Source organism: Zosterops lateralis, assembly GCF_965231275.1.
Source record: "Zosterops lateralis genome assembly, chromosome: 1".
Classification (NCBI taxonomy): Eukaryota; Metazoa; Chordata; class Aves; order Passeriformes; family Zosteropidae; genus Zosterops; species Zosterops lateralis.
In genome coordinates, this window is record NC_139762.1 from 31,571,968 (window position 1) to 31,587,254 (window position 15,287).

Below are 15,287 nucleotides of genomic sequence, written 5' to 3' on the forward strand. Positions count from 1 at the left end.
TAGACGAACAAGAACATAAACACAGCTGAGATATGTACAACATGTGTGGATAGTTACTGCTGGTCACCTCAGTGACAGCTAATTTGTGACCTCTGTGTCTGCTGCAGGGCTGCCCACCATACCTCACTGGATCAAAGCTCTCCACCCCTGAGTGGGGCCTCGCCACCATACAAATACACTTTACCAGGAGCACAGGATGCTAAGGATGATTTTCCACTTCGTAAAACGGGTGAGTTAGCATTGTTTATTCGAGCCCCTTGCCCAGCAGTTCTCCCACCCTTTATTTTAACCAGCCTGTCCATCAGCAGGCATATATCATATTCCACAGATCCTGTTCAAGATGATACTATGCGTAAGTTTGGAGATCCAGACTGCGTATTTCCAAGGTCAGCCTGGCCGCATGGTACCAAGAGTCAGTGTTCCCCAGTGCTGACAGCTAGTGGAGGCTTCAGTTCTGATAAATTTTGTTTCTGAACAGATCATAATTTCATGGATCTTTATTTTCTTTGCTCTTCTTCTGGCTTTAATAACTCTCTCTGCCCTGCTTGGTAGATATAGTATCTATCTTCAGATGGTATTCTGCTTTTAGACAATGGTTTTCAGGGCATTTTGAGGGGAAATCATGGGAAGAGGAGGGATTGGATTGATAATATATTTTGTGTCATTGATTGTCAGAGCTTGTATGAATATCACAGAGTCACAGAATATTCTGAGCTGGAAGAGAACGTAAAGGATCATGGAGTCCAACCCTAAGTGAATGGTCCATATGGGGATCAAACCCATGACCTTGGCATTACCAGCACTGTCCTGTGTCCATATACACACATTTGCATGTTTTCTGACACATAGAAAATGTTCTTTTGAAGGTTTTAGAATATTTAAGAAGATCTAACAATTGAATATTTTATTTTGATGGCAGGTGAACTGTAGACGTAGCTTTTTCTGCCCCATAAAGAAAGCTAGAACGGTGGTGGAGTCCATGTAGCTGTTGCCTCAGGACCTTGGTGCAGTGACTGGTATCCAGGAATGCGGGGAGACACTCAGAGGAGGGGGGGAAAAGGAAAAGAAAACATTAGATCGCTTATTGCATGAGTCTGCTGTTGAGTGATATAGTTACGTTCAGAGAGAAAGTCTGACCCCCTACTGTGCTAACGGCCTTTGAATGTGATTTAGCCACTGGGAGATTGAAAACTAACTTCAAAACTGACTTGAAAAGAAATGGCATTTGGAATCAGCATATATTCAGAGAGAAAATTCAGCCTGTATCTAATACTTTGGAGCAGACTCGCTAAGCTCATATTATATCCCCAAATATTTTCAAAGGAATGGAAGCATGAAAAGCAAAATGCTAATTTATTCTAGCTGAATTACTCTTTGTACAATATGGTGGCAATATAACAAGATTTTATAAAATCTCATTCAGACTGTTCATCATAATAAACCCTTATGTGGTTCTCTGCTTAGTACCACTGAACAACATATATTTTCTATGTCAATAGACTGTACATTTTAATTTTTTGAACAAAAGGATACATTCTACATCTTCTAAATGCTGTGAATTCATGTACATGTATTTGAAATGCAAGCTTTAATTTTTCTTCCATGTTTATGTATCTTAAACGTTATGATTGATATTTATGATGTGTCAGACTGTTGATCTGTAAAACAAAACATTTTCAAACTTTGTAACAGTAAAGTTCTCGTGCAGCTGCTAATACTTTTATATCTCTGTGGGGGTTTCAAAATATTCCTTAATTCAATTCCCATTGTCTGCATAAGAGGACTATAATATAATTAAATCCAGATGTTTTCTATATGTTATTCCAAATATTTGGGCATGCAGTGCCTCAGTTCCAAAATTGAACAAAGGACATGATGACTCTCTGAAAAGATATCTACAGAATAAATAGACAAATACTAATATAATCATTAGTATAACTGTTTCTATGACATTGACATAGTGATTCTGATAAGCAAATATAAATGAAGTGTACAGCATGTTGTACGTTACCAACAGAGGATATTTGATATCTCTGTTGATATTCATGAAAATAGCAGCTGTTAATATCCTGTTTACACATCCAGTCTCTCTGTGTACTAGAGATGTTTAATTCCCCACTAAGTTTTCAATGATTGTTCATCAGGTTGAGTGTAAAAGCAACAGGAACCAAATTGACACAAGTCAAATGACCCTAAACTGATTTAGGTGGCTGTAGGGCCATCCTCCAGGCAGAGGGGACATTGTGGAGCCTGTGTCATCCTCGGGGACCTTGCTAGACAAAGATGTCCCATGAACACTCATGTATATGGACAGGCTGTAAGCCTGCAGAAATCTGACCTTTGCCATGAGGGGTGAACCTCTTTTCCTTCCCTTTAGGCTATGAATGCTTATTGCCACTGGCTCCTGGTAAACCCTCTGTGGTGCTGGACCTGCGTGAAGTCAGCAATTCATATGAAAGCAGACCTCACATTCCTTTCAGCCTTCAGAAAGGAATACCTGTTGTGACTTTTAATTACAGCTTTGTTTTGCTTTTTAGGTTACTTTTTTTTTTAATCTTCAAAATATAAGATACAGAGATATCTTTCTCTTCTCCAACTTTGATAAAATGCTCTTGTAAGATAATTCTGATTGAATCAGACAATCTGAGATCAGATTTAATGGGAAACAAAGCTGAATGGTTCTTCCCTGACATCCTAATGTGTTTTTCAGTGCTAAGTGAACACCAAGTGTCACACAGGCATTGTAAATCATGAGTTTTGCTTGCTTACTTTCTTGTTCAGTAATCCATTTAATCTTTGCCTAATTAGTCCTGAAGTGGCATCTCCTTTTTAATCTTCTAGAAATTAATTGAATGGTACAAAGGAAAATATCTTCCTGCAGCCTTTTACTTTTCTCGTATCTAGAATGATGGAATGCTTAGATAACTAGGGAAAAACTTTAGAGTCTTGCTCTGTCAGTGTTTACAGTTAGGTACCAGAGTTAACATCCTAGTGCAGTGACTGTGGTTACTCAACAATTCTCAGCCATGTCAATCATTCTGTTCTGTACAAGATGCAGCAGAAGTTGTCAGCAGTGGGCTTCAGAAAGTTTAGCTGCATGGAGGATTGGGACTATCCTAGGGGCTAGAGGCCAGGATGTGCAACTCTTTGCACAGCTGCATTCAGATACTTGGTGTTGACAGACTTTGAAAAGAGCAGAGCAAGGGGAGCTATTGCTTCATGGGATAGATAAATGCACCATAAGGAGAAGCTACACATCTGTAGCTATGAGCAGAATTTAGTGTAAACAGCATAAGATTAAATTTTAAAAATCCCAAAACTTGCACCATGGATACCGGTTGTAACATGTATTTTCTGCAAAGCACCCAAAAGCCTGAGCGGCACATGGCTCATTAACTTTCAATGAGACTAATGTGTCTAAATTACCCAGAGAGGTTTGAAAATACCTCCTATTACTGAACACTTTTGAAATTCATACTGACTGTTTTAAGAGCTCTGATGGGAGCCATGTACTTTTGAAAAATCTGATCATTTAATATGGGGAACTTTTGCTTCTTGAGCTCCTCTATTCTGTGACTATCAGTCCACAAAAATGTTATCCTCTTTATGAGGTTACTGTAAAACTAATAAAAACACAATAAGCAACATGGGTTTGGTAGGGTAGAAGATCTTTTCAAAGAATTTTTTTTTTCAATTTTTTCTTTTACCTTTTTGAAATGCAGAATTTCTGGCAAATGGCCCTAACATTTGCATTTTCTCCAATCTTTAAAATTTGACTTTTTGTATGTAAGTGTTGATACAAACCAGCAAAAGCCAGTAAGTTTCAACAAGGGTTAGCTCTCTGGCCAAAGCTGTATACTTTTTAAAAAATGTTGCTATAGATGAAATTTCTGCATTTTGTTTCGTGTTTTGGCTTTTTTTTGGTAGAAATTCCTGGGGACATCATCATATCAAATATGAACTGTTTTTTCTTTCCTGAGTTTAGCACAGTCATGGAAGAATGGGTATGTCAATCAGTATTTCTTTTCATTTTGTTTTTGTGCCAGTTGAACCTTTCTTTGCAGATGGAATTGTACGGTTACAACTAGGGATCTGCAGATCTCTCACCATATAACAATTGGAGAAGGTGTTTGTAGCTCACTTTCCAAAAATTGGAAGCATACTCAGTGGAAATAGCGTGAGGTTTTTTTTCATAGCAAATAGTACAAGGTTCTTCCTTGGATGGCAAAAGTTGTGTAATTTCATACAGGAGAAAAGAGGAGATGAAGGATTGTTTAATCTTGCAATGAAAGTGAGGAAGAAGGCTGTCCTGCGCAGCCATGAAGATCACTCTCTAAAAACCATATTAAGTTAACCTGATTAGGCAGTAGAATAACAGTGTAGGTCTTGTATAAATGAGAATGAAAGATTCCTGAATGAGAACTCAGCAGACTTTTTTTTTTTTTTTTTTTTTTTTTTAAGAAAAGAAATTAATTAGAATATTTCCTTACAATTCTTTGTGTACTTAGTGACTCAGGATATTACTGGAACAGTTGAAAATCAGAAGAAAAACATTTTATGTGTGAAGGTTTTTCTTATTTCCCCTTTTGTGCCACCAAATTTTATTTCTGTTTGCATTTTCTAGGAAAACACTCTTTTGTGATGTAACAGTATATGAAAAAGGGGGATTTCTTTTGGTTTTAATTTTTTTAAAAAAAGACTTAAAGTATCTCAAACCCTCAATTACCATGTCTGCCAAAATGAAGAACTACAGCTCAGTGGGGAGAAGTGCTATTTTTCTCTGAATTTATGAGCGAGCACAATAAATGGGAGAGGCACTTTGTTTATTGAAGCAAAGAAACGAGGCAAACATATGATTCTCCTAAGTTTATCCCATTTTCCAGGGATGCTAAGCATTCCTGCCTCTCCAGAGTCCTTGTTTTCCTGGGTTGATGAACCGTCTCATCAAATTTGGACTAGATAATGTGCCCAGAAGAAATCAGTACTTACCACAGTGAGAAGGAGAAAAGGTACTTTGGTCTTGACTCCTCTTCATGTAAACCACCAAACACTTTCAGCCTTCCCAAATTCAGTATCAATAACTTCAGAGCATGTAATTGGTAGTAGGAAGTTTTAGAGAGAGGAAAAGCTTCTACTTGCAATTGCAGAGTGAAATCGAAGAGAAAGCTTCCAGATTTGTGTAATGAGCAGGCCAGTGTCCAGGCCCTGGGAGCCAGCAGCACCAAGGAAATGTGATGTGGTTGTAGCTACTGTGAGGGCCTGATATTGTCTCCAGCCCATCAGAGCCCTGCAGCTTCCCAAGCTGGGGCTGAGGAGGGATGTCCTGTCATTCTGATTGAGCTGAAGTTAGAGGAGAATTAATTTGAGACATCTTAAAACTAAAAAAAAAAAAAAAAGAAAGAGTACTAGAAGGGGCTTAATGACACTATCAAAGAGAAAAGAACTTGGGTAGGTATGCTTTGGTATCATGAAAGCCACCAGAGCCTGCACCAGGGTTCAACAGGAGTCGTCAACAGAATGATTCTCATGAACACCATCGTAGTTGGCCCATCAGTGGAAGTTTGTTCCTCTAATGTATTTTTAATTTCAGAAAGCAAGTTTATTGTGACTAGGTAAAAAATTTAGTCAGTTTCTGGATTCAATGTCTTTCTCTTTTAGCAAAAGTCCCACTCTGTGTATCTATATTCATGTTCTGTTTTACCAGTAATTATTCTGTGATGCTACCAACCCTTGTTCATAGCTAAACTGATTATATACAATCTTGATCAAAATACTATCTTAGTTCTTTTACTGACCAGTGTATAACCAAAACTGAATTATGAAGTTCTGCTTCATTTGAGTACATAGAACACTGTATATGTTTTTAAAAATGCCTTATAAATTTGCATTTAGAAGTACCTTTCATAACTTTTTGATAATTAAGTAATCAGATACTTGACACCTTTTTGACTTTTGAACCTAAAGAAACCACTTCAATAAGCAACAGGGTGCAGTCCTAAAATCCAGAGCATTTTAAGAGCATGATGTCCATTGAAAATGAAGTGGAATGTTTTTGATGGGTATTTCAAAGCTTTATTCCCTCTGGATAAATAAGTTACAAAATACTGCATTAAAAATTTGAGACTCTTTGAAGTCAGTAGAAACTATCCTGTTTGATTTCAATAGGACTAAGATTTTTCTTCCACTGTATCTAGAGCAAGGACAGTTGAGAACTTTTAGAAAAGTAAACAAGAACATCTAAAAGATGGCAAAAAGAGAGAAACAGAGAAGGGAAAAGTGGAAATCACATGGTATGGGATTATCCAAAATAGAAGATATCGGTTAGTAAAGACTGCACTTCTCCAAAATCCTGCAAAACAGTTTCACTGAAAAATCTCTTCAAACCCACAACTCTAATTAAGGGGTTTAGCTGCCAAATAACATGTTGTGGCTAAAGCCAAGTGAGTATTACAGAGCCATTCATGAGCAAAGGCATAAGCTTTGTACTTTGCTTTTGATTTTCTCATGGGAAAGTAATATAAATGAGAGTGATACCTCCCTGTTGGCTTTAACTGTTAGAAATGCAAAGCATGCTGAAATTGTACATAATTCTCTTCCAAAGCAAAGGAAATAGCATTTCAATGGTTTTCCTCAGTGTCTCGTTGAGTTATGGTGGTGCACAATTATTCTTGTTAAATTGCTCTACCAGATGGAAGTTTACATTGTATATTTAGCTAATTAAGTTGTAGGGGACTGGAATTATATCCCACAGCATAAAAAAATCTATCTAAAAGTAAATTTATTTTAATTCAGTATGGTTGTGAAGGTGCAGTATGGATGTCCAATTAAGACTTCAAACGTGGGGTTTTTCTTCTCGCTTTTCTTAAAATGACTTTCCCAAAGTTGGCCTTGCCTACAGAAGTTCAAGAAGACAAACGTGTCTTGAATTTCCAAATAACTTTGGAGCCAATTTTGTCTTCATTTTTCTTCAGTGGGGCTGAATTGCCTTCCTACTTTTGAAATGAACTTGGCCAATGGTTCTCATCTGCTAGGAGAGGAAGATATACTGTGTTTTGGTTGCTTTTGTTTTCTTTTTTGTTTTCAAAGGCATCCTGTAGCCTTTGGACAATTCCAGAGTACAATTCATCAATCTAGCCCCAACCAGCTCACATTTACTGATGGCACTGATGCCCTGTTAAACTGAGGGAGAAGATGATGGTGTTTCATCATGAATTTCTGAAGGTTGATGAAATATTGGACTGTACTTTTTGCCTGACATCAGTGAGTTATCACTGCTGGATATTTTCCTAGACTAAAATCTCTGGGATTTAAACACCCTATGAACTAGTTCCTTCTTTTATGGAGCTTGGGGAACATAATCATGAACATGATTATTCTATAAAAAATAGAGCATGTATCTAGAGGTCACATGGTGACCATGGCAAAACCCTTGACTTCAGGGGCTTGGCAGTGACAGTTCTTCACTGAAAAAAATTTTTTTCCTTGGGATTCAATGGATTTGGGAGGAGGATTTAGACTGAAGGGTAGGATTTGCTATATTTACAGAAAGTAAGTTATTGTATTCCCATTACTTCTTCCCAGCTAGAACCAACTGGTGTAGATGGTCCAAAGAAAGGGTAAGAATTACCAGTGGAGACCTAACCAGAAGGACTGCCAGTCATGCATATCTTAATTTATCTATTGAATTATTACCATTCAAATGAAGGATACCCTCTATTCAAGTGTTTCATCTTTTCTCCCCTCCACCTCCTGAGAACTCAGATATGAGTTGGCTCCAGAAAGTGCTATAAAGGTGTGGTACAATTACAGAATTTGATGACATTGCACAGAAGAGGAAAATTAATTTTAAACTATCCTTGCTCCTTAATTCTGTGATTCAAGTAGTATTTGCTTTTTAATCCCCTACTTATTATTGGAAAAGGATATTATTTTACCGGTAAGAAGATTAAGATGGACCTGACATAGTAGTGAAATGTTATGGTTTCAGCAGACTTGGATGTAGCAAGGATTCATAAGACCCAGTGAAACCATGCCCTCCTTGAAACTGCTATATAACCCTGTGGTGCAAATACAAGGAGATGCTGTTTCTTTGCTAAAAACCTGAATTTTAAAAAAATTCTATCAAGAAGCATGTTCTTTTGCCTTATAGGTTACATGAAGAACATATATCAACAGAAATACATCATACTACTCAGATATTCAAGATCTCCAATTCTAGCTAAATCCAAGCAGTACAATATGTAATTTCTACATCTAACTCAAAATATTTGTTTCATTATCCATGGAAACAAGTGTTACCATTCTAGGCACAAATTATTATTTTTTATACAGACTGCAGTGAATAACAAAGAAAAGTTAGATATTTAAAGTAGCTTCAGAGTCTGTTTAATTTTTGAACCTGCTTTAGAAAATTAATGAAAATTTGCTAATCTTGTTAAATTGGTTTCCGTGGCCTGAAGAGAGCAGAAGGGCTGCAATATCCCTTCTAATCTAGTTAGCTCTTTTTACCACGTGTTTCACTAAACCTGTTTTTTTATTTAGGGAATGGATATTTACCTTAGGCTGAAAAAATAAAGCATTCTACCTTTTACAAAAGTAAAATAAAGCAAAGGACTAAAGGCTTTCACATATGACCAGCACTCCCCATAAAGTGAATGGTTGTACAGGAAACAGTTTCAGTATATCCTGAAAACACATTAGGTGATGCAAGCCAGAAAAACAAAGCATCTCCATCCTGTACTGCTGTATCTGGTTCTCCTGCCTTGTTGGGACCACCCAGCAGTCAGGTCCATGTAGTTCTTGGAAGAGCCTTTAGAGAGTATGTGTAAATAACTTTCACTCTCATTAATCTAATTTAAAACTCTGTCAGAAGTGGCATTTTGAATCATCAGTATTGAGAAGCCATTGAACCCACAGAATTATACTATATGCAGACTACTGTCATCTTCCAGTCTGTCATCCAGTGGGTAGAATGTTCACATGTACATTGTCCAATATTGTCTTCCATTGGGATGTGGCCTTCTACAGCAAACGTCATTCAGTTGTGTATGAAGACAAAGAGGCACCACTCATCTTGTTTATGCTTCATATAATCATGTGGAGGTGCCTGAAGCACTCTGTGGCTGCCTACAGGAAGCCAGAGCAGCAATCAGAAACTTCATCCAAAGCAGAGAATACTTACATGATTGTGAGAACCACGTGCAGTAAGGCCTGTGAAACTACCAGGTCTCTCAAAAGGAGAGACTCATTCACAGCTCTTCACAAAGCAGCTCTTCCATGATTGTGAGGAAGCTGGAAACAGCTTTTGTCCCTGACCTGTGTCTCTCTGGCTGTCTGGCTTTCTGCCAGGCTTTGGTAGCATCCATAGTTTTGCTGAGAAACCCCAGATTATTTTCACATTTTTCCTTTCTGGTAGTGCTTAGGGCTGTGTTGTGCTTTTGATTCTGCCTACCTCAACTGAAGAGGGATCTGGAAAGTTTCTCCTTAGCCTACAGCTTTCAGATCAGCTTCTTAGGAACCTAAGATATGCCTATTCTGGCTGGTTTTGTTGCAGTATTAATGTGGGATTTGACTTTTCTCTAGGTCTCCAGGTCGTGGCATAGCATAAGCAGGCAGACTGCTTTATTATTTATGTCTACTACCAGGGTGACTGGGAGCCCACAGCACCCAGGAACGTGTTGAGCTATGCAATGGCCCTGACAAAATGAGGATCTTCTCACAGTGTTTTTTTCCAATTCTGCACTCCTGCTTCAGGATAAATCACAACAGAAATCTCTATTTTTTTATCCACATGCAGTATCTTCTTGAAAATACTCAATTGCCAGAGTGCTAGAAAGAAACTTGACAGAGGATAAACCAGTGGTATACTGGCAATACCCCCATTGTGCTAACCAGTGCCCTCTTAATGGTTGTTTTGCAGTTCTGATGGCCTGTACCCATGCATAATCATTTTGTGCTGTAACTTTAAGCTAGCTTAGGCATGGAGCGTTATGGTTGTGTGTTGTACAGCACAAAATCCTTGTCTGTACCTGAGTCTTTAGTACAATAGTATTTTAAAAAAAGCAACCTGTGTGATGTGAATAAACTATAGATTTCTCGACTATGTATTCAATTACTGATACTTGTTAGAGAAGAGTCAGAAAAATAAAAACAAACCCCTGCATGGAGTACAGTGCAGAATATATTCAAATCAGTATCACATATGACTCTTCACAGCTTAGAAAAACTATAGCTAAAGAAATAGACAATACCAGTGAAGATTTGCTTTAAGATATTGAAGTATTTGGTTTTTTAATTGTTTCTGGTGACCTAATTATGTTAGGGATGTTCAGGTTGCTGTTTTGAAAAGGATCTTAGCGATAACAGTTGATGCCTGGGTGATGGTGAACAATTTATATTTGTAGAGGAGGATGTCAGTTTTGCTGCTGTTGCTCATGCTGGTGTTGGAATCTTTTTAGCCAAATTTAGCATAATTTACCTCTACTCCCCCACAGCTTTTCTAAGCCAGCCTGCTTCTGAGGAAAAGGAAATGCTTTCACTTTAGAGCCTTTTGGAACCTGGACAAAAGCTCACTTTTTATTCTTCAGGCTTCCTTCATGACTTTAGCCTCAAGATGAGGGACCTGCTTGCTATGCACCCTCTCCCATCCCCCATTTCCTGCCTGGCTTCATTAAATGCTGATTTGAAGTTGGTACACACTTTTCCGATACAAAAGTACTACTGTGTTCCAGGAACCATCAGAGAGTAGTGCATTATTGTCTTCTACATTCTCTTCATACATGTCTTTTCCCCATGCGTAAAAAGAATTTTCATTCCTTCTTCTTAAATATCTCTGTGTGTTTAATAACAAGAAACAGTGAAGCAAAGCCCTGTCAAGAAAACCTCAGCTCATTTAGGAGCAATCTGGCTCCAGGCTATATTCTTTAATGCTAGTATCTGCTAATGGCTAATATTAAGCAAAGTGGAGTATGGGACGTGGAGTAATGACTTCACTGAACCATTTTTTTCTCATGCTTGTATTTGAGCATTATGTTTCTTAGACTAGCTTTCTTTCACCTGATCAGTGATAGCTTATGTGATGAAATTAATGTGTACCTACATAGACACCTGTATATTTTCCATTTTTAATAGTACACTTACTTCATCCTTTCTTTCTCTATGAAGCCACTATAAAATATGAGAAAATTCATTTAGACACTGTTTCTCTCCTTCACCTACAGCCAAAGTTCTTAGTTCTGTAGACACAATTACAAGTCATGGCAAAATACTAGGTAACCAATCCTTTGATTGCCTGTGCTATCTTCTGCTGTTGTTTAAACTAATTCTTTCTGTGTCTTTTGTATGCGTTTCCCACTTAGAATAATTTAAAGAGTAATACAGTCCATAATTGCCAGCACTAAAAAGACAATAAGCCAGGTAATAGCAATAAAACTGAACAAACCGTATTACTGCACCATCTCATTATTCCAAATTATGCTACATCAACACAAACAAAGTAATTTTTAGACTAGTCTTTCCTGAAATCCCCTGAAGTGGATCCACTCAAATCAGTTGAAATCAGCTGATTCCTGTTGAGAACAATGACATGGGCTTTGATGGCCGTCAGAGAAAATAGCTGTGTCTTTTTGTTTTCTTTGCAACAAAACACTTCAAATAATATATGTTCACTTTCTCCACGTGGCAGTTGATTATTACTTGTTCCAAAGTGCTAAATATAATACAAGTGCAAAGATTTGTGGAGCAAAGAGGTTAGCTAAACAGAGAGCAACTAAACCAACATCAGGTATATACGGTTTCTTAGCATGATTTTGGATTCACAGCCCAACCAACCAGATTACTGCGATGAAATTTTGCCATTCTGTGTTCCTCATCCTCATGGCCAGATTCCTGGCCATGTGCTCTTGTTTTTCTCTTTTCTGTGGCATTTGGGCTCCTTGGTCAGATGATTCAGTCCACTATAGTTGCAGTCATCAAACCCAGCGCAGCCCACCCCATTCCACACCTCCAGCACTTAGAGAGGTCTCTTTTCCTCAGGAAGGTGAGATAGAGGATGTCTGCTCTATGGGGTAGAATTGATCTAGGTTTAAGTTCTGGAGCCAAGGGAGATGGTTAGCATATAGAAAGTTAGCCACTTTTTTGCATTCATTTTCTTGCTGTGTCATTGTCTTGGTTTACGGTTCAATCACCTTATAGATTCCCTGATGGTATTTTCAAGAAATTTGTGGTATTACTGTAGCAAAAAAAGTTACTTCTTAGGGGCCTGTATTAGCTTGAGAAAGCTACTCTGCAGCAAATTGGGAAGTAAACCTTTAGCCTTTAAAAGTTATTTGGCATTGACTCCCCATGTAACAATTTTCCTGATGGAGAATGCCTTTGTGTGATGAACACAGCCAGCAATGGATTAATTAAGCTGAGCAAAGGAGCAAATACTATGCAGTAAAAATACTTTGGCTAATGCAAAACAGTTATTTTGAACATTATCCCTCTCTAGAACCACTTCTAAGAGCCACTAGTTAAAGTATTGAGCCAAATACTCATTTGAAATATAAGACAAATTAATTATAATAATTCTGGGCCATTTGCTACCAAGACTTTCCACGTGTCTTGCAAATACTAAGGGAACAGTTTAATTTAAAAAAAAGGCTTCACTTTTTGCTAACATCCACATTTCAGAGTTTAAAGGACTAAGACAGTTTCTAAATGATCGTACATATGTGCTTTGAGGCAGTCAGTGTATATATATATATACATTTGTAATTGCAATCCACAGCTCCATATTTGAAGCTTAAAATACTTAATTTTTAACAGTTGGAAGAGATTTGACAGTTATAGATCCCTTATTACTGCCCTCATGTAGGAATGCACTGAAGCACCTAGGGTTGCTGTTGTGATCCATAACTCTTGCAGTGAACAATGATTCTGCCCCAGCCTTGGTGGAGCAGGATGGTTCAGTTATCGCTACAGTCACACACCAAGCCAATGGTGTGTGATTCCCACTGCATTTTTTTTATTGGACCAAATTGCTTAGATTTGTATATTTTGTCCACTGAAACCAGTATTTTAGCTAGCCATTGAGTCCTAGTGAGTGCCATGTTAGGAGCTAGCAGTGTCTCAGGGAGAAAATTCATGAAAGCCAGAATTTGAAGCAAACACTCTTCAAACGTGAGGTTTATTTTATAATTTTAAAACCACTATTCTCCATGCCATTTAATATTAAAATTGATTATTTCCATTTTAAAATTACTGATGTTTTTCATGCATCTTCTCAGATGGCTCATGAATTCATACATTGGTTTTAAAGTTTGTTTTCTGTGCTTATATGATGGATTTAGATGCAGAATATGATGGGAAATTGGTAAAAGTAGAAAGGGAATTGCAGTGGCTGAGCATGAAAGATTTACGTAGAGGTGGAGAATTTCTCCAGTGAGTGTTGCAGAGGATTTGTATCACATTCATCTGTCACAGATGTACAGACAGAATATGTGCAGACATATTCTCCTGATTTTAAAGAGTACAGAATAGCAGAAATTGAAATATATGTAGGTGCAAAAGGAATGAGTGCCTTTTCTTTTAAATGTCATCACACCTGATAAGATTTGTGGTGATAGCATGTAGTGTAATCATAGCCCATTATTATATTTTGTATTTTCAGTTTCATTGCAAATGGTATCTTAGATAGTAAACAAGTATCTATACCTTATTGTTAGAACCATTCATCTTAACAGTGGTAGTAGGTGATAAAAATAAATATCTAATTAATATGTTTATTATTAAAGATTTTCCAGTGTTGTGCTAGCCTATGAATCGTGGTTTGAAATGTGTTGAAGGCACAGGATCTTCAGAGGGCAACCCTTGCCATGTGCAGTGCAGCACATGATAAAGGTCAGCATGTGACAGCAGGTACTACTGGTCACGGCAACTCTGCAGTGAGGTGCAACCCTTTGCCCTCCAGTGACCATTTCCAGCCTCCCCATCCCTGAGGGAACAGGTGGGACAGAAGGAAAAAATATGTGCAATATGTCATGATGGGCAGGGACTAGCATTAAAAGTGTAGGATTGAGTTCCTGTCCCAAAGTGACAAATGGTGTAATTCTGAATTAAGTGAAAATAAAATGTATTTTGATTTTCTGCTAACTCTTGCTCCTTCTTTGAGGCTGGGCTTAAATCTATACATAGGAGAGAGAACTGATCCCAGTTTCTAGCTCTGTTTATTTTGAGATGTTGTTTAGCCAGTCCTCAGTTCCAGGAAGGGAAATATAAACAAATTCTATTCCACAATTATCTTTCACTAGCTCTTAGCAGTCTGTTTGATACAGGCTTTACTTGAAGAACAAATAAATTACTACATGAAACATTTTATCATGCTAAAAATACTACAAAATAAAAAGCACAGCAGAGCTGGCCTTCATATGAAAAGACTGTCCATTAAGGAAACAAAGGTGGAACTTGCCCAAGGTGCATTATATATAATCCTAGGTTTTCTGGGAATCAACCCTACTTCATCATTTTCAGAGCATATATTTTTCTCTGTAAATGTTCTTAGGACACTGTCATAAATCTAGTTGTTCAGTGTGCTACTCAGAAAACATTAAAGTTCTGGGCCTAAAATCACTGACCAAGAAATGTTCTGCCAGCAAGGCTTGTCGTAATTTATATTTCTCAGAGAAATCAAAAGGCACCAATGGAGGCTAATCTCTGTTTCTGCAATTAGACCTTAATCCAGTTATACTGTTCCAAGTTCCAAGGTGTGTTTTCCAAGTTTTCACCTACAAGAGAGATAAAAATAATGAAAATTAAATTTGCATTCATTCATTATTAATACTTACGGTAGTAACAATAATTAATGGGTAACTTCAGAGTTGCAGCGGAATGAGAAAAATGCTGGGATCCGAAGCACTTCAGGTCTTTTCAACTCTTTCCTAGCTTCCAATATAAACAAAGTTATATGAGGAGCAACAGGATGACTGAGAAGGTTGGGCAGTAAAATCTCTGCCTCCAAACCCTCCTTGGATCACATGAGGTCCTACAGGGTCAGTGGTGTCTGACACAAGCCAGGAATTGAATTTGTAGTCACATATTTTCTTCTCTTCATTTCCAGCTTCAGAGCCCAATTTGAAGGTACGTTCAAGATTAAAACAAAAGGTGACAGAAAGGAGAAGCAGTCCTTTACTCAGGAGGAAGGATGGAAATGTCAGTTCATTCAAGAAGCGTCTTTTCGAGGTGACAGGTAATTAAGAAATTCTGTTGCCACAGCTCACAGAATAGTGGTGGTACTTCAGAATTGAAAC

General features: G+C 37.7%; 1 protein-coding gene across 16 annotated transcripts in view; it reads left to right on the forward strand.

The window, feature by feature from the left end:
• HDAC9 (histone deacetylase 9) overlaps positions 1 to 15,287 on the forward strand; it is a 459,263-nt gene that overhangs the window by 240,794 nt on the left and 203,182 nt on the right. For all 16 annotated transcript variants that reach the window (XM_083872072.1, XM_083872070.1, XM_083872068.1 and 13 more), the window contains 2 exons: positions 108 to 229; positions 15,098 to 15,226. In XM_083872072.1, the coding sequence (XP_083728198.1) occupies positions 108 to 229; positions 15,098 to 15,226 (251 nt within the window). The remainder of the gene's footprint in view (positions 1 to 107; positions 230 to 15,097; positions 15,227 to 15,287) is intronic.